The sequence below is a fragment of the Diadema setosum genome, chromosome 17, assembly GCF_964275005.1.
Source record: "Diadema setosum chromosome 17, eeDiaSeto1, whole genome shotgun sequence".
Classification (NCBI taxonomy): Eukaryota; Metazoa; Echinodermata; class Echinoidea; order Diadematoida; family Diadematidae; genus Diadema; species Diadema setosum.
The window spans coordinates 10653506-10677158 of NC_092701.1; the positions used below are offsets into that span (position 1 = coordinate 10653506).

At 37.4% G+C, this 23653-nt stretch overlaps 1 protein-coding gene across 1 annotated transcript in view; it reads right to left on the bottom strand.

Moving 5' to 3' along the window:
- The window catches only part of LOC140240971 (A.superbus venom factor 1-like), a 78582-nt gene that overhangs the window by 48213 nt on the left and 6716 nt on the right, over window positions 1-23653 (bottom strand). The window contains exons 2-17 of the mRNA XM_072320744.1: window positions 22375-22541; window positions 21699-21899; window positions 20839-20891; window positions 20126-20278; window positions 19392-19434; window positions 19044-19131; window positions 17613-17715; window positions 16677-16913; window positions 12111-12293; window positions 11577-11702; window positions 6975-7040; window positions 5243-5443; window positions 4427-4591; window positions 3673-3747; window positions 2201-2255; window positions 716-766 (exon numbers count right to left, since the gene is read on the bottom strand). Coding sequence (XP_072176845.1) covers window positions 716-766; window positions 2201-2255; window positions 3673-3747; window positions 4427-4591; window positions 5243-5443; window positions 6975-7040; window positions 11577-11702; window positions 12111-12293; window positions 16677-16913; window positions 17613-17715; window positions 19044-19131; window positions 19392-19434; window positions 20126-20278; window positions 20839-20891; window positions 21699-21899; window positions 22375-22541 — 1967 coding nt within the window. The remainder of the gene's footprint in view (window positions 1-715; window positions 767-2200; window positions 2256-3672; window positions 3748-4426; window positions 4592-5242; window positions 5444-6974; window positions 7041-11576; window positions 11703-12110; window positions 12294-16676; window positions 16914-17612; window positions 17716-19043; window positions 19132-19391; window positions 19435-20125; window positions 20279-20838; window positions 20892-21698; window positions 21900-22374; window positions 22542-23653) is intronic.

Here is a 23653-nt window from a genome sequence, read left to right on the forward strand (position 1 = left end):
GGGGGTATTAATGTTATTTCCCCCATTAGACTAGACAGGAGAAAAAGTATATCTTATCGAACGTCTGTCACGCATCATCACTGTGATAAGCGCACCTATGGAAACAACAATGAATGAGCAGATTTGTTCATAGTTACTGTACTATGCCGCAATTCTAAATAAAAAAATGAATAAATAAATAAATAAAACACACACAAACATACAATCGATTTCCGCATTGATGACTTTCAATGTAATTAAACTGTCTGAATGCTGTTTCAGGGTCTAAATAAAAACACCTTACCTACATTTTGCAGAAAACCGCATTCAATTTGGCTGAGCGGTCACAGAGAAATGTGGATCGCTGTAAAGCATTAATGTAATGGGTCTGTTTTATTCCAAGTTTACACTTGGGTACTCTCGGAAATGCATTAATGTGTGAACATAATCAGATAATGGACAGTATTTGGAGGGAAGTGATTAATGACATGCTCTACAAAGATTCTCATTTCTCTTCGACCACTGAAGCAAGATGGATGGAGTTTTCGGTAAGATGTGGGTAATAAGTTATAGTTTCATATACACCTTTAAATTGTATTTCAATTGAATCCCTGTTTTTGTTTTTGTTTTTTAAGTTATCGTTGCGGAGGGTCCCGTTGTATTTTCATTTGGGGGAGGGGGCATACGGTATGTAGGAGAAGGACCCCCCCCCCCCCCCAAAAAAAAAAAGGCTTACCTGCAATTACACTTCGACGCTTTCTCGCAGGTGCCTGCCTGCATTGGGGCCCTAAAAGACGAATGATTAAAAACGAATATTTACCGTCAGGCGTCATGCCACGTTTGTAAAAAGAGAGACACCTTTTGAATGACACAACTAATCAAAGGATAGAAGCATCTCGTTTGGCACTAGGAATCAAACTACGGGGAAAATAAAAGAGGATCCGCATTAACGTGGCTGTTGTATATAAACATTTATAACAATCACCCATAAACGCATATATATATATACATATATATATATATATGTGTGTGTGTGTGTGTGTGTATGTATATATATATATATATATATATATATATATATATATATATATATATATTATATACACATATATATATATCCCTAGTTGGCACCTTAGGGAGACATATTGGGGGGAAGTGTCTTCATTAGGGAGACAACTGGTCATTAAGGAGACAATTTTCGTGTCTCCATTGCGTAAATTGCCATTGAACATGTATTTTAAAATTTGCATATAAAACAAATGGAAATGTCTTCCAAATGACCCATCTAGGAGTATATATATATATATACTTATACGTACGCACGTAGATTTACATACACATTATACAAACATACCATACATCAGATGTAAGGATTAAACGATAAAGAAAAGACGAGCAAGAGATGCCAATTAATGTATGAGATTTAAATGTAAACGAAATATATTGCTTTAAAAAGAAGTGACAGCGCATCCTGAGCAAATGCTATGTCACATAGTGGAGGCGAGAGGAAGTTCTCATGAGCGCCGGGTAGAACTCATCAAATCAAATAATGCTGCCTTGAACTACAGCCTCAGCTTGGATATTAACGTAAAAGACTATAACCCTCCGCCCTCAGTCCCTCACCCACCCGTTGTCCTGCATCATTCCATGGAAGGAAAAGTATGATGAACCTTGCAAAAGTGTCACTGGTCTTGTAGAGTAATCTCTCCTGCCCTTACTTTCTGAACAAGGTATCATTTAATATTTTGCTGATGAAAAAAAAAAACAACGAACTCTACGTGCTTCAAAATAGTTCTACGATGTGAATTACGAATAGAAACAACAAATGTAAAATTTTAATCAGTATATACAATGTTAAGTATTGTAAATGTACAAAGTGAGACCATTAGTTAGTTTCGAATAAACCGTCTACACTTGTTGTTTATAGAGAAAAATGATGATATCTCTTTATATTTTAGGCTTTACTGAGAATAGTTTGTGTGGTAAGATTTCGTGATTCAACCGACCTACACGTCATAAAGTGATGATGTTAATGATGATGATGATGGTGATCCACAGCACTTGTAGAGCGCCATAACATCTCTGTTGTAGAGACATTCAAAGGCGTAGACACATGCAACAAATATGATAACTCGAGCATTTTTCTAAATCACTGCTCCCTGAGGTAAACAGTACAATTGCACCGTTAAGGTCAGAATTTTCCGCAGTTACGTTTACTAACCTTCACGTACGCTGAGCTCGAGTTGTGCGTTCGTAAGCACCGTCATTCCAGAGTTCTGTTATCAAAATAATTGAAGTATTCGAGTGAAATGTGTATGCTTTTAAGATGCAGATTACAAAGAGGTACATGCATGTATAACTTTGGTCTTTCAACCTGTGTGAGATGACTTTTCTGACAATATTCAAATAGGCCTGTACTGGAAATGGTTTACAAAACTTTTAATTCTTTCAATCAGTCAAGTGTGAGCGGGTGGGAAATAGTGGGATGGTTATGAATCCCCTGTAACTCTCAAATCACACCTGTCTACGTTCACAAATGAATCGATTTCTAAAACATTCGAACAGCAGTCAGTTAATAGCCAGGGTTCGACTATAGAGAATATGAGCATTTCATTTCCCGAACTGTCTTTGTAGAGACATGCACCAAGTAATAGAATCTGTGATAAATATGTATTTATTAGTGCAAGTTTCCATTAGTTACCATAATCTATTGTAGACCTACCAAGTTTCACGCCTACGGCGTGGAGTCTCACTCCCCATGCAACCCATCTCACGCCCACCGGTCCTTCAATCAATACATAAACACTGGATGAGAGGTCCGGTTATGCTGATCTGAGTAGTGAACTTTTTCCTCATACTGTGTATACTTTTTGTTGGCTGGAACTCACCTACATGGGTTAAAGTTATTTCCCTTTCTACATAAACAATCCAAACAGATCACTTAGAATTGTGCCATCAACTAAGCCAAATTGCATAATTTCTATTTCAAAATGAAAAGACCTCTATGGGACGGTGGGGGGAGGGGGGGGGGCATGCTCCTACAACCCGTGCAACCCATCCCTTCCTCCCTCCCCCCCCCCTCCCTAACTTCAGTTGCTTCGATAAATCGCAGTTTCTCACTCCCATCCAGTTGAGAAATTTAGTGTCTCTGCTATTGTTGGAGCAGTTCTGAACTATGGCTAGCCAGCGCGTGCCTTCTGTAAGTTGCTGCGATAAAGTATGGTTAGAGGAGACGGTGTATTTGAGTCTTCTCTGCAGCTTGTACATGTGCCTGTCACGACTTACATGCAGAAGACGTGATATGTCACAAGTTGGGGAATTCAAAGCTGCTTTTTAGTCCATAGACGGTTCTGATCCATCAAGATTGAATACAGCTATGGGGTAGGGAACATGCCTGCAAAGTGTGCATAAACGTCAAACGTGCGATGTTCAGCTACAATTTGTAGCTGGACTAATATCTTTTGTTTAGAGATGTAGAGGAATATTGAAGGTGGTTATTACATCAATGCACACCGAGTAACATCTCTGACAATTTCAAGACGTACGTAGGCCACTTTGAGTTAAAAAAAAAAAAAAAAAACTTCGTCGAAGTTCACTATAACACTTTAAACAATAATACACTTCAGATTGGTATGTTTCAGACTGGATACATGAGGGGGTGGTACGTCACTCGACGTCATGATACAATCTCACCTCAAAGACCATTGACGCCGTACGTCCTCCACCCGGTCCACAGCCAACGTCATACCTCTTCATTCGGTTGAACATCTACAAGGAGAGAGAATAAAAATATAGACTATAGTCCAAAGGTAATAGAATGTGGATGATGGGTGCGATTTTTTATTTTTTTTTTGAGGCGCCTCAAAGGACCGATTTATTCTCTGATCGCGTTTTTGTGGTAGCTAATGTCCCAAAAGGATTCTTTTCAAACGAGGTTTATTAAAGAAATAAAGGACAAAGTCACTTTTCAATTACATATTCTTTCCCTTTATCGGAAACTGATAAGTTTACAATTTTTGAAATCAGCTCCTTTAATCACTATGTTCTGTTTCCATGAAGAAATCTGTAGAATCAGTCAACATTTTCAGAAAGGGTTCATAATGGATAAGCTCTCGTCCGCAGTCTTAGTAAAAGATAGTCGTGCCAGCTATAGTTCAGCAGCACACGTTCTTAACCGATAGAAACTGATCTTCTTTGCAGAGTTGTAAGAGAATAAACTTGTCAGTGTTCTTCTCCCTTTTTCATTTCTGTAAGTATGACATGTTCTTCTTTGATTTGAAAGTTCATTTTGTACTTTTGATTAATTATGATATAAAATTCCTTCCAAACACGGGATTTTCATATTTTGCTGTTTGTTATTTTTGTAGATGTGCATGTATGGCACAAAGACAATTTGTGGAAAACTTAATAAATGGAAATGAAAATGAAATGTAAGAGGGTTTTATACCTTTCGTCTAGTCAAGCGATCCTTATCTCTGAGGAGATAGACAGCCGTATCAACAGCCATGATTGCCACGGCCGACTCCCTCGGGGCTTCTATCCTTACGTTCACTGGAGCATGAGGTAAGTACTCATTAACCAGTGGAGGCGGTCTCCTGCTACTGATGGTCACCTAACGTGTTGAAAATGGATATTGAGAGAGGGACAACATGGATAAATACTTTTGTCACTTCCTGTCATTAATTCTTCCTGCGCCTTTAACATGAACTAGTCAATATGCAAACATACAGGATAAATTAGTGTGCTATTTGTATCTCATATGTCCACGCTTCATACTGTCCCTGCATTAAACTTGTTTGGGTGGCGTGTTGTTGGGTTTTTTTTTTTCTTCTAGTTTGCAGTTGGAGTGAAAAGAATACCCTTCACCGAATTGGGCACGTACATGACAACTCAGGACTATAACAGCCGATTACCAACAGGTATGAGTTTTGACGGGCAATTCTGAAACCAGCTACGCTAAGCTACGCTAAGCTGGTCTTCCATGAGGTCCAGTTGGATGTGATGCGGGGCCAATTCACTGGGTTAAACACCCTGCTCTTTGCGATGAATGAATTAAGCGGGATCTTTTTACGTGTACGAGTCGTGGCTCTCTCACACACGGGATCTCCATTTTATGTCCTATCCGAGGGACAGAGTATTTTGCCTTTTGCTAGAGGGGACGGTATGATTACACACAACATTCCTCAGTCCAGACTCGGGTTCGAACCCGGGTCCTTGGGCAGACGCGCTCCAGACTGAGCCAACTCACCGCCCTTAAACTCACTTCGCCGCCACACTGTTCCTCCACTTCCACCAGCAAAGAGTCAGCTGTGACGTAGGTTTCACCCGTTGCCGTTTCAGTGAAATAGTACACAATGATCCGTGTTCTAGGCACCATAGCCTGTGAGATGGGAATCTGTAGAACTGGGGTGGCGCCAACGTTTGGAAGCGTACCTGAGTGTACTATTTTTCCTGCTGTCACGCACTACGTGAAAACAAACATACAAAAAAATAACAACTTGGTGATCGATGACAATATTTTAAGCGCCATGAGCACTGAAAAGTGGACCTGTGCGCTATACAAGTAGCCACTCATTATTATCATTATTATTATTATTATTATTATCATTATTATTATTATTATTATTATTATTATTATTTATGTCACGTGGGGCTAAGTGCAAGAGAGCGTTTAACATCTGAACTCAAAAGATTCCGAATTGGAATACACCCTTACTTTTCTGCGATTCGACGACATGTTATATCTGCAGCTCCCTCTTATACCAATGGTCAAAAATGGGGACTTGTCAATCTTTGATCGTTTTCATTTATCGCCTTTTTCTGTTTTTTGTTCAAGCAATTTATATCATAATTGTAGATTCATACCACTGCAATTAGTTATTTGTTTGTCTAATTATTATTTTTGATTCATGGAGTTGTAGTATACTCTTTCTGTTCGTAATCTTGTCGCAGTGAATAGACGTATCATTTCGCCTGAAACATTGGGAAAAAAAAATGTTTGAATTAACTTTTTTCTTGCGTATTCAGTTATTAATTGAGGGGTTATATTGCTACGTGGTCTCACTGCCTTTTAAAGGGAAAATCCAGTCCGAATATAAGTTAGTCTGTTCAACGATAGGAATTTGACTGAAATCGAATGAAAAATGAGGAAATTATGACATTTTGAATTTCTGCTAATTTCTGCACAACAGTTCCTGTACATTGGATAGGAATATGCAAAGGAGTGAGCTAACCATTGGTCATGTACACAAAAAAAAGACGAAAATTTCTTGTTTCTGTCGTTGAAGCCTGAAACGTGATGTTATTCCTGGTTGAATAACTTCAGGATAGTGATCACATAGATATACCACAAATTGAGCCTCTGGCATAAATTGCATTTGAATGAAAAACTGGAAATTTCAAAATTTTATGTACCAACTATCTGGCAAGTTGTGAAGAGATGACATGCTCACATTGCATTTGCATATTCATATTGACCGTTCAAGAACTGTTTCCTGGAAAATTAGCCAAACTTCAAAATGTCATAACCTCTTTATTTTTCACCCGATTTCGATCACAATTTTTACCGTAGAACTCGTAATATTTTACTCGTTCTTATCATACTAACTTTATTTGGACTGGATTCCCCTTTAGAAAATATCAGAAACTCCCCTTTAAAGAATATCAGCTCGTCTGCATATTATTAAGATGTTTTTCTTCTTCTTTTTGGCAAGTTCCCTTACAGTGTGCAGCATTATCATTACACCGTATGCTCTCACATTTACTGAATAACATAATATTTGAATTTCACGAGTAGGTCGCCATCGGAAATTCAAAGAGAAAGACAGAGAGAGAGAGGCGTCCTCTTCTACATCATATTTTGTGAATTGTGCCAGAATGTTTTCCTACTGTCGTTATAAAACGCCGTACAAGTATCCCGATCCTGATTGGGATTAGGGCCGACACAGTTGTTTGTATCTCCTAATTGTGTGCGCAATTTAAAGTGAAGTACTTACCATGTAATGCAACTGGGCACTGTCTGATCCGGATCTGTAGACGTTCACCTGTTTTATTTCACCAACCTGAGTCACGGAAGATATAATCCAATAGCATTAGGAAGGCTTCGTACTTCCAATACCATTACTTCCAATTCTTCCAATACTTCGTTACTCCAATTGAATATCAATTCAATTTGAAGTTGAATTTGGAGTTGAATGAAATTAAATAATTTGATATCTATCTTTATTTATTCATTTTTACCCCATGTTTGCAAAACTCAGAAATCTGCATCTTTTTTTTTTATGTAGGTCCTAATTCGTTTTTCATTTCTTTAGTAAAAAAAAAAATAAAATCAAAATAAACAAGCAGTCACTTTTTCAAAAGATATTTTGTCCAAGAACACAATGAACAACTTGCTATATTTGTAAGGTGTAAACACAATGGATAACTCTCCTCCACAAAACATGTAGGAAAGGGACTTCTGGCAAGCTTTACAAGGATCCACATTTCTCTGTGACCACAGAAGCAATCTTTTCCAATAGCACAATTATTGTGAAAATTTTGGTCTAGGGAAAGCCAATGACAGAGGGGAGAAGCTTCTGGAATTTTGCACACTACACAAGTTGGCTGTCTGCAACACATACTTTCAGCACAAAGAATGCAGACGAGCCACGTGGACATCTCCAGATGGACGGTACAAAAACCAAATTGACTTCATCATCACCCAAGTGGAGAATTTGAGGACATTTCATAACTGCAGATCGTACTGCTCAGCTGACATAGGTTCGGATCACAACCTAGTAGTCGCCTATGTCAAACTGTTCCCAAGCAGAGCACGACGACCCAAGTCTCTACCAAGAAATTATGACGTCAGCAGACTTGGCAATCCGGTTATTGCAGAAGAATTCTGTGCCAGAATAGGTAGGGCCTTTGAGCCACTCCTCCACCTGCCTGATACAGATGTGGACAGCCTGTGGACTAGTTTTAAAGACACTACCAACAAGATCACTGAAGACGTTGTTGGCCATAAAAGAGCAAAACAAGTGAAAGGCCTACCTGAGGATGTCCGCACAGCTTGTGAGGAGAGAAGGAAAACTCGTCTCCTAATGTTAAACAACCCTACATCCAGTAATAAGGCAAAATATCGCAAGTTAAACAAAAATGTAAAATACAGGGTGAAAAGCTGGAAAAAGAAATTACTTGACAGAGACGTGGAAGACATGGAGGCTGCCTATGCCAGAAATGACAGCCACGAACTCTTCAAGAGGGTGAAGAAGCTTGCTGGTGACAGAGATAAAACACTTCCGGCAGTTAAGAACAGCGATGGCATACTTAAGACGTCCCCAGAAGAGGTAATAAAGTGTTGGGAGGAATATTTCTGCACTCATCTGAATACACAGTTTCCAAGGGATGAGAATGTGCTCCAATCCATCCCAGACCCCCAAGCAAGGAGGACCATTGTGAACCATTTACATTAGCAGAAGTGGAAGGTGCAATTAAATCCCTCAAGATTAATAAAGCATGTGGATGGGACAGAATAGCGGCGGAAACCCTGAAAGCAGGAGAAGCTCCAATGAGGCAGATGGTACTCAAAATCATCAACGTTGCAAGGGCAGAAGGAAAAACACCTAAAGACTGGAGCAAAGGCCTCATAACTCCAGTTTTCAAGAAGGGAGACAGATTCAAACCAAGTAATTACAGAGCCATCACCCTGCTTGCTTTCCATCTCAGGGAAAGTATTCTGCAGAATGATCCTCAACAGAATTCAGGACACCATTGATAGCTACTTGACTGAAGAACAATGTGGCTTTCGGCAGTCACGTGGCACAACTGATGCAGTATTTGTTGTGAGGCAAATCATTGAAAAGCCAAAGAAAGGAATGTTGCACTTCACTGGAATTTCGTAGATTTTAAGGCTGCATTTGACACAATCTGGAGAGAAGCCCTGTGGAAATGTCTGCGCTCTATTTGCGTAAACAAGATGATGGTAGACCTAATTGAGAGCATGTACTATCAAACAGAATGCTCTGTCATTGTCAACGGAAAGATCACAGAATGGTTTCAAGTAGTGACAGGAGTTAGACAAGGGTGTCTCCTTTCCCTTAGCCTCTTCAACTTGTTCCTTGAATTTGTAATGAAAGACGTCCAAAATTTAGACAGTGGAATCCGGATGGGCGACATGTGCATTAACAACATCCGATATGCAGATGACACCACACTGATGGATCTTGTCTTTGAGAAACTACAAGTCTCGACAAACGAACTGGAAAAGGCCTGCACCAGATGGGGTATGAAAATCAACCCCAGCAAATGCAAAGTCATATCACAAGACAAACGTCACATATCCTTGAGTGGAGTAGACATCGACAAAGTTGGATTCTTGGGTAGCAACATTCCTACAGTGGCAAATGATGTGAATCGTCGTACCAGATTAGCGGCCTGGGCATTTGGCAAACTGAAAAGCACCATATGGACGAACCAGATTATCCCCAGATCACTTAAAGTGAGAATCTTCAAAGCACTCATCCTCCCTATTGCCATCTACGGTGCTGAGTCTTGGACACTACGCCACGCCGACCAGCGTCGATTAGACACCTTTGAAATGAGATGCCTACGAGCAATCCTTGGTGTGAGGCTCATTGACAAGATAAGGAATGAGGAAATTAGACAGAGGCTTTGTCTCACCAACACCATCTGTGATGAAGTAACCAAAAGGAGATTGAAGTGGTTTGGGTATGTAATTCGTATGCCGTCACATAGGATCCCATTCCAAGCCTTCAAAAATAACTTTCTCGGGAAAAGAACACCAGGACGCCCTCCTGCCCGCTGGAGAGACCAAATTGAAAGAGACTTGGGCATTCCCCTGAAAGAGGCTGAACAGCAAGCCCAGGGAAGACCAAACTGGAGAAGGATCACTCGTAGGAGAGCAAAGGGACACACTGTCCTATGCAATTAAGTCAGTAAGTCAATATATAATGGGCTATATGTATATATTACACACATATATATATACATATAGATACACACATATTATGTATATATATATATATATATATATATATATATATATATATTAATATTGTACCTTTTCCATGAGCTTGTATAGTGCTATTGGAAATAAAATGTCTTTTGAATTAAATTCAATTGAATTGATACGAATTGAATACCCAGTTCCGATGGTTGCCTATATGTATTTTATTGCCATCTATAGCAACATGATTATCATATGAAAATGCAGCAAACAAGACTCCCCTTCGGAAGAATTGTAGGAAATCTCTTACTACATTATTAAGATAATGTAACACCCATCAAGGCATTATACCTTACATTACGTGTTACGACTTTTAGAGTCAAACTCTGCTTCCATCCTGTCTACACATTATAGCAAACACATAAACAGACCAACGCACATTATGTAAGATTTATCTTACCCTTCATCCAAAAAATTGTTACCGCAGCAGCTTATGAGCGCTAATGATCCTAAATAGTTAGGAGGAGGCCAAGATACGAACCATTACAAATCTTGTTAAAACTCCTGTTTACTTTTGGGAGCAGTGATTTAAAAAAAAAAAAATCAAGATAACACATTTGATCCATATGTGTAGGTCGGTTGTATTACAACACATCCTACCATGTAACATTTTTGCAATAAAGCCGAAAATATAAGGAGATATCAGTATTTTTCTCAGTAAACAAACCAGGGTAAACCATAACTGTAGACGGTTTAGTCTGGAAACTTTTTTTTTAAATAACTATCATTCACATTTTTTGGTAATTCACAATACTTAACATCAATTATACGGATTCAAATTTTTACAGTGGTTGTTTCTATCCCTAACTCACATTTCAGAACTATTTTAAAGCACTACCACTCGGTTTTTGTTTCATCTGCAAATAGTAAATTATGCCTTTAAACGCATAAAATATCTTTATCATTTTGCAGATGAAATAAAACCCTGCTTTGGTGCTTCAAAATAGTTGTAAAATATGAGTTTGGGATAGAACAACAAATATCAAAATATAATAATTAGTATATTCAATGTTAAGTAATGTTAAATATAACATACAAAATGAGAACGAAAGTGCTAACATTTTTTTTTTTTATACAGAATAAACCGTATACACTTTCAGGAGCGGATCCAGGAATCCGTAAAGGGGGGGGGGGCGCCTTTACAAAATCTAAGGGGGCGCACGTGCGGGTGAGCCCCCCCCCCCCCCCCCCTTTGATCCGCCGGTGCAGTTATGGTTTATTGAGAAAAATGGTGATATTTCCTTAAATTTGGGGCTTTATTGCAAAATTTTTATACGGAGGGATGTTTGTGATACAACGGACCTACGCATGATAATGCATCAAGTGTGATAACTCGAACATTTTATAAATCACTGCTCCCAATGGTAAACAGTACCTCTAAGATGAAAATATAAACTTTTATAGATCACAAACTATCATCTCCATATCATTGTCAACTTTCGGGCATCCACATGCAGTATACACTTTTTCTTATAATGGCCACCTCTACAGAGGAGTTAGATGCATACATGCAATTTAACAATGAAATGTAAAAATTGCTCTTCATAAGTTTTCATTGGCATTATATTTTTGATATAGTAGTACACACTTGCAAAGGTTCCAAGTCGCTAATTATGATGGCAATCGCTTCATTTTCAAAGCTTGGTTCGTAGGGAATCAGTTCGAATCGCAGCACAGCCTGGCTCCCAATAAACTCCCCTGTGGTCGTTTGACACTGTGAAAAAAACAAACAAACCCCGAGGTCGGTTTGGAGACACAACGAATAAATAATTCAACACCGAAAATCGTTTTACTTTTTTTTCAAATGTCCCTACTACAAACAGGGATCAATTACATTCATCTATTAGCACGAAATATCTTCAATAACGGAAGTTGTGCAAAGAACTACTGAAAACATCTAAATAAACAAGTCAATAACTGCTGCCGTTCCTTGAAAGGATAAAAACAAAACAAACAAACAACCATAACTGTGGACAGGTGATATCAAAACAACTTTACAACGAGATATTGTTGCACATAATTATGTTTGAAGGCTCGTTGTGGTTTTAAACATTAAAAAAAAAATGAAAGAACACCCTTCTTGCGTCGGGTTCTTGATTTGATGACTGTACGATGGACTTACCAGAACTGATATTGACAATGCATTTGGAGGAGTGTCTTCGACCACCGCCACCCGACCTTTGGCGTCAGTCTCCTGCTCCCTTTCGTATAAAACTTGTGTCGATCGGTCGCTTAATGTTGCCTCCAACACAATTTGGACGGGCACTTCCGATGCAATGTTTCCATTCGCGTATTGTACATCAATCTGTTTCAATTAAATTCAATCAAACTTTATTTCCAACAAACAAACGAAGTTAACAAAAGGTGGTACAAAGTGCAAAATACACATTTTGCTCATTGTATTGTTTAACACTTTGTAAAAAAAATGCAAGTTTCAAATTTATGATACAGACATTTATGGCACAATACTTCCCCCCCCCCAAAAAAAAAAATACTATCGGATTTTCGAATTTATTACTTTCAAAATGATTAAACAATCTATATGATTCCTAATCCTGGCTGTGAAACTATAACTTAACATGTACATCTTGCAGAAGAACCCATTCAATTTGGTTCAGTGGTCATCGAAAAATTGGATCTTCGAAATGCATTTCATGGGTCCATTTCTCCCGAATTCAGCACTTACGCATGAAAATATTTCAAAAACAATTACAATGGCAAGGCAACCAAAAAAAAAAATTGATTTTAAATTTTGTGACGGACATAGCATCAATGTGTGAGTATGCAAATACGTAAATATGTAAATATTGCTATCATGTTCATCTTGATTGGGAAAATGAAAACTAAAAAAGAACATCTCAATCCCGTCTAACGTTAAAAATTTGATAGCTTTCTTTATTCATTCATTTTCACGTATTCATGTTTGGAAAACTCAGAAACCTTCATCCTATTTAATGTAATTCATTTATCATTTCTTTAGTTGAAAATCAAAAGAAACAATCAGTTACTTCTGGAATTCCTAGACCCGCCCCTGGTTAAACGTGACTAATGCGGTGACATAAATCGTGAAATACCTTGGAAAGATGATTGAAGTTATGATTAAGAACTGAACAAGTTTAAATAGGTACAAGTATTTCACTTGCAAAATTTGTCGTCAGAAATCCTAATCAAGCATGAGTATGTGCTCTGGTATGGTCGGTGGTTGAAGACTATTCTGATCGTCAACTTTTGCAATAAAAGGGGTTCATCCAGGATTGTCTGACAATATAAAATTTGTTGCCTAAGGCAATATATAACTTGATTAAAGTGTTATTCATGCACATAAAGTAAAAATAGTACCTTCCCCTATTCATTACACCTTTATCACGCTAATGGATCATTCAGAATTATACAACAGTTTCACGAATGCTTATTATCAACGCAAATTCATTAAAAAATGCAATAGAAGTAACTTTTACCAAAAAATATATATATAATTATATTTTTTTTCAACTTTCAAACACAATGTGTTTACGTAAATAGATCGTGTGACTTTTTTCTTTTATTCGTCATTCATGCTCTCTTCAAAATATTGGGTTAAGGATGAAAATAAAAAGGGTTTGAATCATCCGCGAATGTAATGAGAGTTTGGTTTGAAAACCTATGAAAATCTATGATGTAAATCAATCTATGATGTTAATTATGAATAGCAGTTTGCAAAATTTCGTCGCGGAACAGCACATACGATTAATATTTTCATTCGGGAGTCAAAAGCGTTTGGTCTGCAAAAAATAAAAAAAAAATTAAGAAAAAAAAAAAAAATATATATATATATATATATATACATGTATAATACCTATGTGAACAAACGAGGGCCCGGGTCACAACTCTCTTATTTCGTCCATCAGAATCATAGAAGTGACCATTCGATCTTAGGCAAATTTAAGGACTGCACTTGGTAAAACTCATCGTTAGCTAGTAACCACTTCAACATTAAATGGGAAAAATAAGCTCTTTTAGGAAAAATAAGCTCTTTTATATATTCAAGTCTCAAAAAACTGATGCTGCTAAAAGCAAATATACTAGTTATCGTAATGTTCTTACTTCTGTGTTGCGTGAGGCAAAAAAAGAAATATTTTCTTCACTGTTTCTTCTCCATGAGAAGGACATTACGTATAAATCCACGTGGAAAGTTATGAATAATGTTCTTTAGAAGAAACGAAATAAATCGGATATCCATAAGATTTGTTTAAATGACATCGAGTTAAGAGATGATAATGAAATCTCTGAAGCGTTTAACTCATATTTTGTGAATGTTGGATCTAATTCCGGAAACGGATATACCGTTTTCTACGTATTTAAGTCATCACAATTATCAATCTTTGTTTTTTATGCCTGTATTAGAATCCGAAATTGTTGACATTGTAAATAATCTTAAAGCCAAAAAAAAGTACTGGTTATGATGGAATTTCTTAATTATCTTCTGAAATATGTTGTACATGAGATTGTTGTACCTCTCGCCCATATATTTAATTTGTCATTACTGAACGGTGTAGTGCCTACTAGGATGAAAATCACTAAAGTTATCCCGATATATAAAAAGGGCCGAGAGGACGAACTGGGAAATTATCGACCAATATCGTTATTAACTTCTTTTTCTAAATTACTTGAAAAGATTGGGTACACACGTGTATTCCGATTCTTAAACGACTGTAATGTATTAGATGATAATCAATTTGGATTTCGTAAAAAGCATTCCACAATTCATGATATTTTACTATGATAGAGAAAATTATTGAAGCGATCAATGCCAAGTGTCACACAGTAGGCATCTTTCTTGACTACTCCAAGGCCTTTGACACAATCAACAATGAAATATTATTATACAAATTACAACACTATGGGATTCGTGGAAGGGCCTTGGAGTGGTTTAGAAGTTACCTTACCGGAAGAACTCAATTTGTTAGTTTGAATGGCCATGTGTCCAGCTCACAGCCAATAACTTGTGGGGTACCGCAAGGATCCCTTATTCTTTATATGAATGACTTTCGCAGTTCGTCCTCTCTGTTCTATTTTCTACTTTTTGCCGATGACACCAGCATTTTTTATTCAAATCTAAACCCTCATGTTTTACTGAAATACAATTAATACTGAATTAAAATCAGTATCTAAGTGGATTCAGGATAATAAATTGTCACTGAATTTGACCAAGACAAAATTTATGGTCTTTAGCAATATAATCAATATTTTTTTTCGGGTAACTTGGTCGTAAACGACGTGGAATTGAACCAGGTGGAATATACAAAATTCCTTGGTCTTTTTATATTGATCGTAAGTTGGCATAGAAAGTTCATGTTGATTCTTTGCGTAAATTACTATAAAAAATGTAGGTGTTATGTATAACTTAAAACAGTATTTTCCTAGACATGTTCTGCATTCATTGTATTCTACTCTTTTTTTGCCTTATATAGGTTATGGAATCCTGGCATGGGGAAACTGCTGTACAACTAGACTTAATTCTTTATCATTGATACAGAAAAGAGCTATACGGATAATTAACTTCGCCACAATTTTGGAACACATAATGTCTTATTCTTTTCCAGTAGAACACTTAATATCCAGGATTTATATCATTTCAATATCGGGTCATTTATGTTTCAATGAAACTCAGGTGGTCTCCCTGATGTGTTTTCTTCGATGTTTGTCAAAAATACTGAAGTTCATTCTTACCCTACTATACAAAAAGATTCTTTTCATATTTCTCCTGTACGGACCGTATCTGCTTTAAAAACAATAACAATAACCACTACAGGACCTAAATTTTGGAATGAGTTGGATAGAGAAATAATCAAATCTCAGTCTCTTTATTCATTTAAGCATAAGCTACAGCTATTCTTCAATCCTCCTCGACATTCTCTATTCATACTTTACATTACTGACATTATCGATTATGTAACATGTGCCTCGCTCGTGATTTCTGTATCATCTCCTGAACTTCCTTTGTATACATTTGGTATCTCTGCTATTGTACACTGCATCTGACTTGTACCTCGCTCGGGCGATCACGCAACTCTCAGGAAGTCTTGTGCCGCGGACATTGTTTTCTTTGTTTTTTTCTTTTTTCTTTTTTACTTTTCGGCGCTTATATTTCTCCAATTCACAAATTGTCATTCCTTTAATTACATATACCAAGTAAGAAATAATCTCACATCCGCATCTGGGAATCTACACCCTAAAAGCAATGCTTCTATGTGGATTCCTCATATTTCACATGTTTTATTGTCGTATAAGCTGTACTTGACAATTCATCCATGCTTTTGTATTGTGATGTTTATGTTTTATGTATTTGTTGAAATGTGGAATATGGAACAATAAAAAACAAACAAAACAAAACAAATGACACATCGGGGCTTCCATTTAATGTCGAGTTATGGGGGATGTGTGTCAGTGCTATGTGTGTGTGTGTGTGTGTGTGTGTGTGATAGAAAGAGTGTTCGATGTGTGTGGGTGAATGTGTGTGTGTTCGTGTGCGTGTGTTTGTGCGTGGGGGTCCATAGCTTAAAAGTTATTAACATCAGAGCTCATTATGATAGGAACAATATTGGCGGCCGAAGATAACAAACGTTAAAATCAAAGAGCTCTTCGTGATTTTTCTATTTCCACTGCTAGTATGCAGGCAGTGTAAGTGGCGACCGGAAGAGTATTGTACCTTGACGTGAACGTTGAGACCTTTCTTGAAGTATTGCACGGTGTGTTTGTGGGACAGCTTGTACGGCGTGGACACAACCATGGTTGAAGTGTCGATAGCTGCTTCAGTGTGGCCCGTCGTTCTCTCTTCCACAATAGCCTCGACGTGCCAGCGGCAATCCTCGAAGTCCTCAAACCAGTCCTCGCCGAAGGCAGTATCCAGGGAATCTATTGTTACTGTTGCATCTCCTGCTTGCAACTGAAGCATCAAAGTTATTCATTTCGTAATCCCTCCAGTTCAAAATGATTAATTTAAAGTTCTTACAGGCCTCTGAAAAATCTCTATATAAGTTGTCATGTTCATTCCCAAGGTATAGTAGCTGGCTGTTCAACAAATGCCATCTCGCCATCGAGATGAATCAAATTCATGTTTTTAAGTAGAGTACGTTATATGTTAGTTAAAGCTATAGTTGTAGTATGTTATCAAATGGCTCTCTTATCTCTTCAATCTGATTGGTAAATTGTCATGCACTAATCTTTCCTGATCCACACTGAGCCATGCGTCCGGTAAAATCCGAATGCATGGCTCAAGTCTTGTACAGTGGTGTAGGTGTACCGGAAGCATGATAAGGAAAATGGTTGCATTTCATGAATTTACGGGCCCATTTTATTACACAAATGATGCACAGGCCTATTTCGTGGAGCAGTGAGAATTGGATGCTCTCGTTTAACTTTGGAACAGTTCCAAAGCTAAACCAATTCTCACCGATCCACTCTGCTGTTCTGTGCATCATTTGTATATTATAGTTATTTTTTTAGTTATATAAAATGTTCGGTTTTTATTTTTAATTGCAGTCTTTGTAAACAGTTCCTTGAGATTAAGTAAAAGTCAAAGTTAAGCAGGAATAGCTGACTCCAAATAATAAGAATGAAGGTTCGATGTGTAGTGTCTACTTACCTGTCCCCGCTTCATTTCCGTCATCATTTCGACCGTCCCGTCTCTTCTAACGAAGCCGTACTTCAAGAGATATCGCCCGTTAACTGGTTTTCCATACACGTAACTGAAACATAACGGTTCTATGTTGATCAGACATGGAAAACATTGAACTGGGCCCAACTTTTAATGTTGTTACTATTGGTGGTGTGTTAAGTTCGGGGCTTGCGGAGAGATGGGCATTAATGCAGCTGAATTATTTCAGTAATTCTCCGTCCTTGTACGTTAAAGACGTAGAGTATAGTCTTCGACAGTGTTATCATGCAATCAAACACACGCATGAAATGTGTACGTTTCTCATCCGAAACCTCACTACAAGTAAAAATGTATGGTGTCCGTCCGTAACTTAAGTGACCTATGCACGATGTACATAAAGACCTTGCTTCCAACAGGCGCTAAATCTATCATTTTTTTTTTCAATAGATTTAGCGCCTTCTGGAAGCAAGCTCTTTACATTATATATATTTACAATCATATACATATATCGCATATATAAGAGATAAAGTAACAACCCACTATTATAAAATCAAAACAACGTACAGGTACAAGTTCTTTACAAAAAAAAAAGAAAAAACAGCAAATTTAATGATTTCAAAGAGGTGCTGCAACATTGTGTTTGTTTGATAGATACTTTATTTTCTGCAAATCAAATACATAAGTTACATGATCATGAACATGTTGGAAACATACAAAGTATATTTAAAACAGAGTCGTTTTACTTGCATAAACAACGATATAAAAGGAAATTAATGGTATAATAATACAGTATGCAGGGATTACAATAACAATATTGTACTTAAGAAGCGATTATGCAGAGGGCCTCCATTGTAAGCATAGCTTGAAAAGATGGCCGGTCAGAGATTAATTGACTAACATTAAATGACTAACTTCTGTGAGAATGTGTGAGTGGCCGGTTGAGTCGTGCCTGAGTGCGCAGACACTGAAGACAAAAATAATGATCACTTTTCAAAAGTCTTTAGGGGTCTGAAAAAAAGGGGTTTTGACAAATTCGGATTCTGGGGATATGTACATGTGCTGGTAATAGGGAGCTTAATATTTTCGCGACGGGACGTTCAGAGGGGAAAAAATTTTCAGAGCATGCGCAAAACGCGCGTCAAGTCGATCTATTTATAGTTTGCGTCGTCTGAGTTTTTCATTCAAATTACGACGTAGAGAGCTACTTCAATATAAATAAGACCGGAGCAATTGTCCCAGAAGCAAATGTCGAGTCACCTGAAGTTTAACAGTGTTTGATATTTCCTGTTTAGCAGAAGCAAAGTCGCATGACCTAGTTTGCATGGATACCGTCAAAACGAAGGATGCGGTGCATGCAAAGTCACCTGAACCTGCATAATACACAGCTATATACATGTAGGAAGGAAAAAAAAAACTTACCTGGCCGTAATGTCTACCTCAAGACTTTGGGTTCCCTGCAGAATGTATCCGGTTCTAGGTTGTACGGTCACGGAGAAAGTCGGCAATACTGTATCAAAGTAAAGCACTCTACCTCAGTTAACTGGCCAATTTTTTTTTCTCGACATAAAGAGCAATGGGTATCAAATTTCTCAAGGAATTATACGGATTTAAAGATGTATTCATTGTAGTAACAAAAAGGAACAAAGAACGACCTTCTATATTTTGTCACTCTTCTTCTCATGTTATTAATCGGTAGTTGATCCAGTTTTGATTACAGTGAATATACGGATTGAGACAATAATGTTGCAGGACTTCTGGAAAACTTACCATACTCTCTGACTTCAAAAGTCACGTTAGTCGTCAGCTGAAACTGAGAGCAAAATGTTATCAAATGTGTTATTATTTTGGTATAAGAGGGTGATGAAAATAGTGCTGGCTATTATGGTACGGATTAGTGTGAGCGCAAAAAAAGTAAAATTATAGCGTAATCCTTCCGGTTGGGAAAAATAGTTTTCTAGTACAATGATTCATCAATATTGTAAGCATGCATTATTTTAACCATGATTTTCAGCAACACCGGTATTTTACAGGCCTAAAGTGATATAAGTAATTAGGACTGCAGAAACTAATTCCCACAATGGCATCCACTTTAGTCTAAAATTAGAAAAATGACAATATCAATTTCAAACTGTTGCCTCTCACCCTCAAAAAATAGCATATCCAAATAAAATTTAGAAAATAAATAAAATCAATGCCAATCAAACAGATTCGTATAATGTCATCTACTGTTATTGCATGACACAAATCAACAATAAATCACTGTCGATATTGAAATTACAGTCCAGCCGACTTGCATTCTGACATTTGATTACACAGACCTTGTGTCTAAAGATATTTTTGTCCCATGATGACCAGATGACGTGAAGTATCAATAACAGTTATAATAAACCCTATATACATACTTTTACATACATAGTTATATGATATAATATAAGCATGTGTGTGTGTGTGTGTGTGTGTCTTTTCTAGCTTCCTCGGGATATCAGGAAACATTTACTTACATTATGTCCGTAAGAAGCCACGATAGTCCAGATGCCGAACATTGGCCTCGACGGAATTTCGAATAGATCTTGGATAAACCCATTGGGCCCGGCTGCTGTTTCCTTGAATCGCTTCACACTGATCCCATCCGGATTTTTTACTTCAACGTGAAGCTTTACCAAGAAGAGATGATATATCACAAGATGACATATCATGTGTACTTGACTTCATACGGCACTTTTCATTAGAAAGATGAATATGGTAATGGTAATTTTGCTTGGGTATGTTTAACACGTTAAATTCCTTTTTAAACCCGCATGAATAGAATACAAAGAAAACCAGAAGGTCTATAGCATTCAACCATTTCTTGTTACAAAAACAACCACTTCTGAATGACTTTCAGACGCTTGGATTTGAATCAATCAACAAATAGGCAATTGTGGGTAGAGATTTTCAGGATTTATAGTAGCCAGGTCGAGGAATATGAATATTCTTAAAGTTCACAGCAAATCGCAATGATTGAACAGGGACGATGAAATAGTAGCTTCACTTAAAATGGCATGATTGCATGTCTATGACTCAAGGAAGCAGAACAAATGAAGAGCTTGGTATACATTTTACCTAAGTAAAGTTGTTCAGCAAGTGGCATTCTAATTATAGCTACATTATAAGAAAATTTCAGCCTCCTCATAGTGCATCATCCGTGTTTGATATCTGCTGAAAGACCACTTACCGTTCGGGTGGACGGCCGCATATTCTGATCCAGGGAAATCACATTGGTTTTTACTGAGAATAAATGGAGGAATGGTATCTTGCGTCAATGTCTTGTATCGAAGGCGCAACACATTTTGTAATGTCATTGCAACATTACAAATATGAAATAGAAGAAAGGAAAATCACTCGCGGAATGTTCCATTCAATCCATCGGTTTCAATTATCATCACATGCTTAGAGTGCCTTTTCTTTTTTGGATAAACTGCTTTCATAGAAAAAGAATTTGAATATAAAAGCAGTTTTCCGGCAAGAGCTGCCATTGACCAAGCAATTTACAATTCAATTCAAATGTTTATTTCATTTTATTTAGACAAAAACATTATACCCATCACTTTCTACGGTAACCAAGAATAAGGTAAGTAAAACTACGTGACATAAAGAGAATAATACTATAATAGTTGTGGAACCTTATGATAATTATACATTGCCGTGAATACTGAGTGATCAGAGAGAGATAAACTATACACAAAATTCGAAAGATGAAGGGACCAACTGAAAAGACAAAGCATGTAGAATGTTGGCCCCTCTGGAAAAGAACTATCAATAGAAAACACCAAAACAAAAGTTCTGGACTATCCTAGAATAAGTAAAGCCGTAATTATCATTATCTTCATTATCTTAACTCAGTTAGGACCCGTATTATCTCTCTATCTTTAAGTTAACAGCATCCTTGTACTTCTGTTGTTGTTGTTGTTGTTGTTGTTGTTTTGTTTCTTTCTTTCTTTCTTTGTTTCGAGGCCTAATCTTAGTTCTAAAAAGGAAGTCATAATATTATGTGAGAGGTACTTTCGGCGTCGTATTATAAAGGTTCAAGCGTACCCTCTGAGTTCGGTACGTAGATGGGCTTGTCTGTCTGGATGAACACGAATCCAGACTGGAAGGTGACTGGCACATTCTGCTCGTCTTGAAATGGGTAGTTTGAATTCTGAGACGTAACGCCCAGCTTCACGTGGTGCTGGGAAACACGCGCTCGTAGGTCCCTGGGCTCAATCCTAATGGTCGTTGTCACTGACCTTGGACCTGGTCAACAGAGGCGATGGCGAGAGTTTCAAATAAAAGGCTCATGTTATTTCACTTAACTTCACTTCTTGAATTCATATTCGTGAAACATGAAGTTGATTTCTCTCGCATTGACATAAGTTAGCAAAAGAACACCAAGTTAAAATTGGCTTAAGAGCAAAGTTAATCACACGGAAGGGTACAGGTTTTGAAAATATGGGGTTAAAAAAAACACACACAAACACGTAGCAAAAGCGATGGGTTCCAGGTATGCTCTGCGATTGCAATAACTCCAGCGTAGTTTTATGGTTACATTTCAACTTTTCGTCGTTACCAAACTGACATTGTGTTACTACAACATTATTTCACAGTTGCGCTATGCATGTATCTCCAGCTGACATAAAAAAAAATCGACAGTTTTTGTTATATGTATCACCTATAACAAAATACACAGCCCCATAACTGAGCATCCCGAAACATCGACACAACGTCTTACCTGAATTAGGAATGGTAACCGCAGTGCGGATAAATTTTTCGTCTGAATTCGGCAGAGTCAGATACACCAACATGGAGACATCTTCAGCCACGTCTCCAGACATACTCAGGAAGACATTTTCGTCGACGCCTACCCGAAGCACTTCGGGTGCAGTGACGAAGAAAATCCTGAAAATGGCACGGGGACGTGACATCATTAATGATGATATTAACCTTTGACATCTGGCAACATCTTAGAGTTGTATCGACTCACAGCAACGATGACTATAAGGCAATAACGTCAATTGGTCTATAAAAAAAAAAATGAGAAGTTTTTTTTTTTTGGGGGGGGGGATTATTTTGCACGATTCACTTGTTGGGAGATGATATCACCGCATTATCTACGTCTAAGGCTAAAAAAGACAAAACAAATATGTCATAGCTTCCTCAATCCTGCCTAAATAAAGAAAAAGAGGTGCCCTTTATTTGTTCGAATGGCCCCTCATTAATTTTTCAAGACAACTGGCTGAACTTTTATCAGCATAACCGCCTTAAAAAATATATATATATATATCTAAAAAAAAAAAATGGGCTCTACATTATGGAAAGTTTTGCTGAGAAAGTGTACAATATTTAATGCAATCTTTCGAAAAATTTGATACGAAATTCGATTTTTTTTCTCCTCAAAAGTTGTGTAGAGATTAGCTGAAAAAGCCCTCTGTCTATCAATTTCAAACTTATACCATATGTATCATGCCCGAAAGACGACAGATCTAGTAAAATCATTGTGATCAGTCGACCGTGACGTCACTATGACGTCATTATATGAAAATCACATTTTTATTCATATCTCATTAATGGAATGGAATTTCTCAATGAAATTTACGTTTCATATAGTTCAAGTCAAGCTCATTCTACTCATATTCTCAAAATTCATCTCTACACTTAAAACGTACGCGTACGCGCGGGTTGAAATATTTACATGCTCCAATCGAGCTCAAAATTTTTTGGCACACGTTTCAGATCATTTGGAACATTTTTTGAAAAATTGAAAAAAATAGACGGACGCGTACATTTCCCATTTTTTCACATGGATCGGATGTCTAAATTGTAAAGGAATAATTCTACTAAGTTTCAAGTCAATCCGACTCAATATGATGTCATAAGGGGCCGTCAAAGTTGAAATTCCGCGCGCGCGTCAATGGCTATATACAGTGCACCTATGCCAAAAAAACCGCCAAATTTAAATCCGATTTTACTCGTCAGGATGGACGGTGATCCCCCATTTTCTTTACATATTC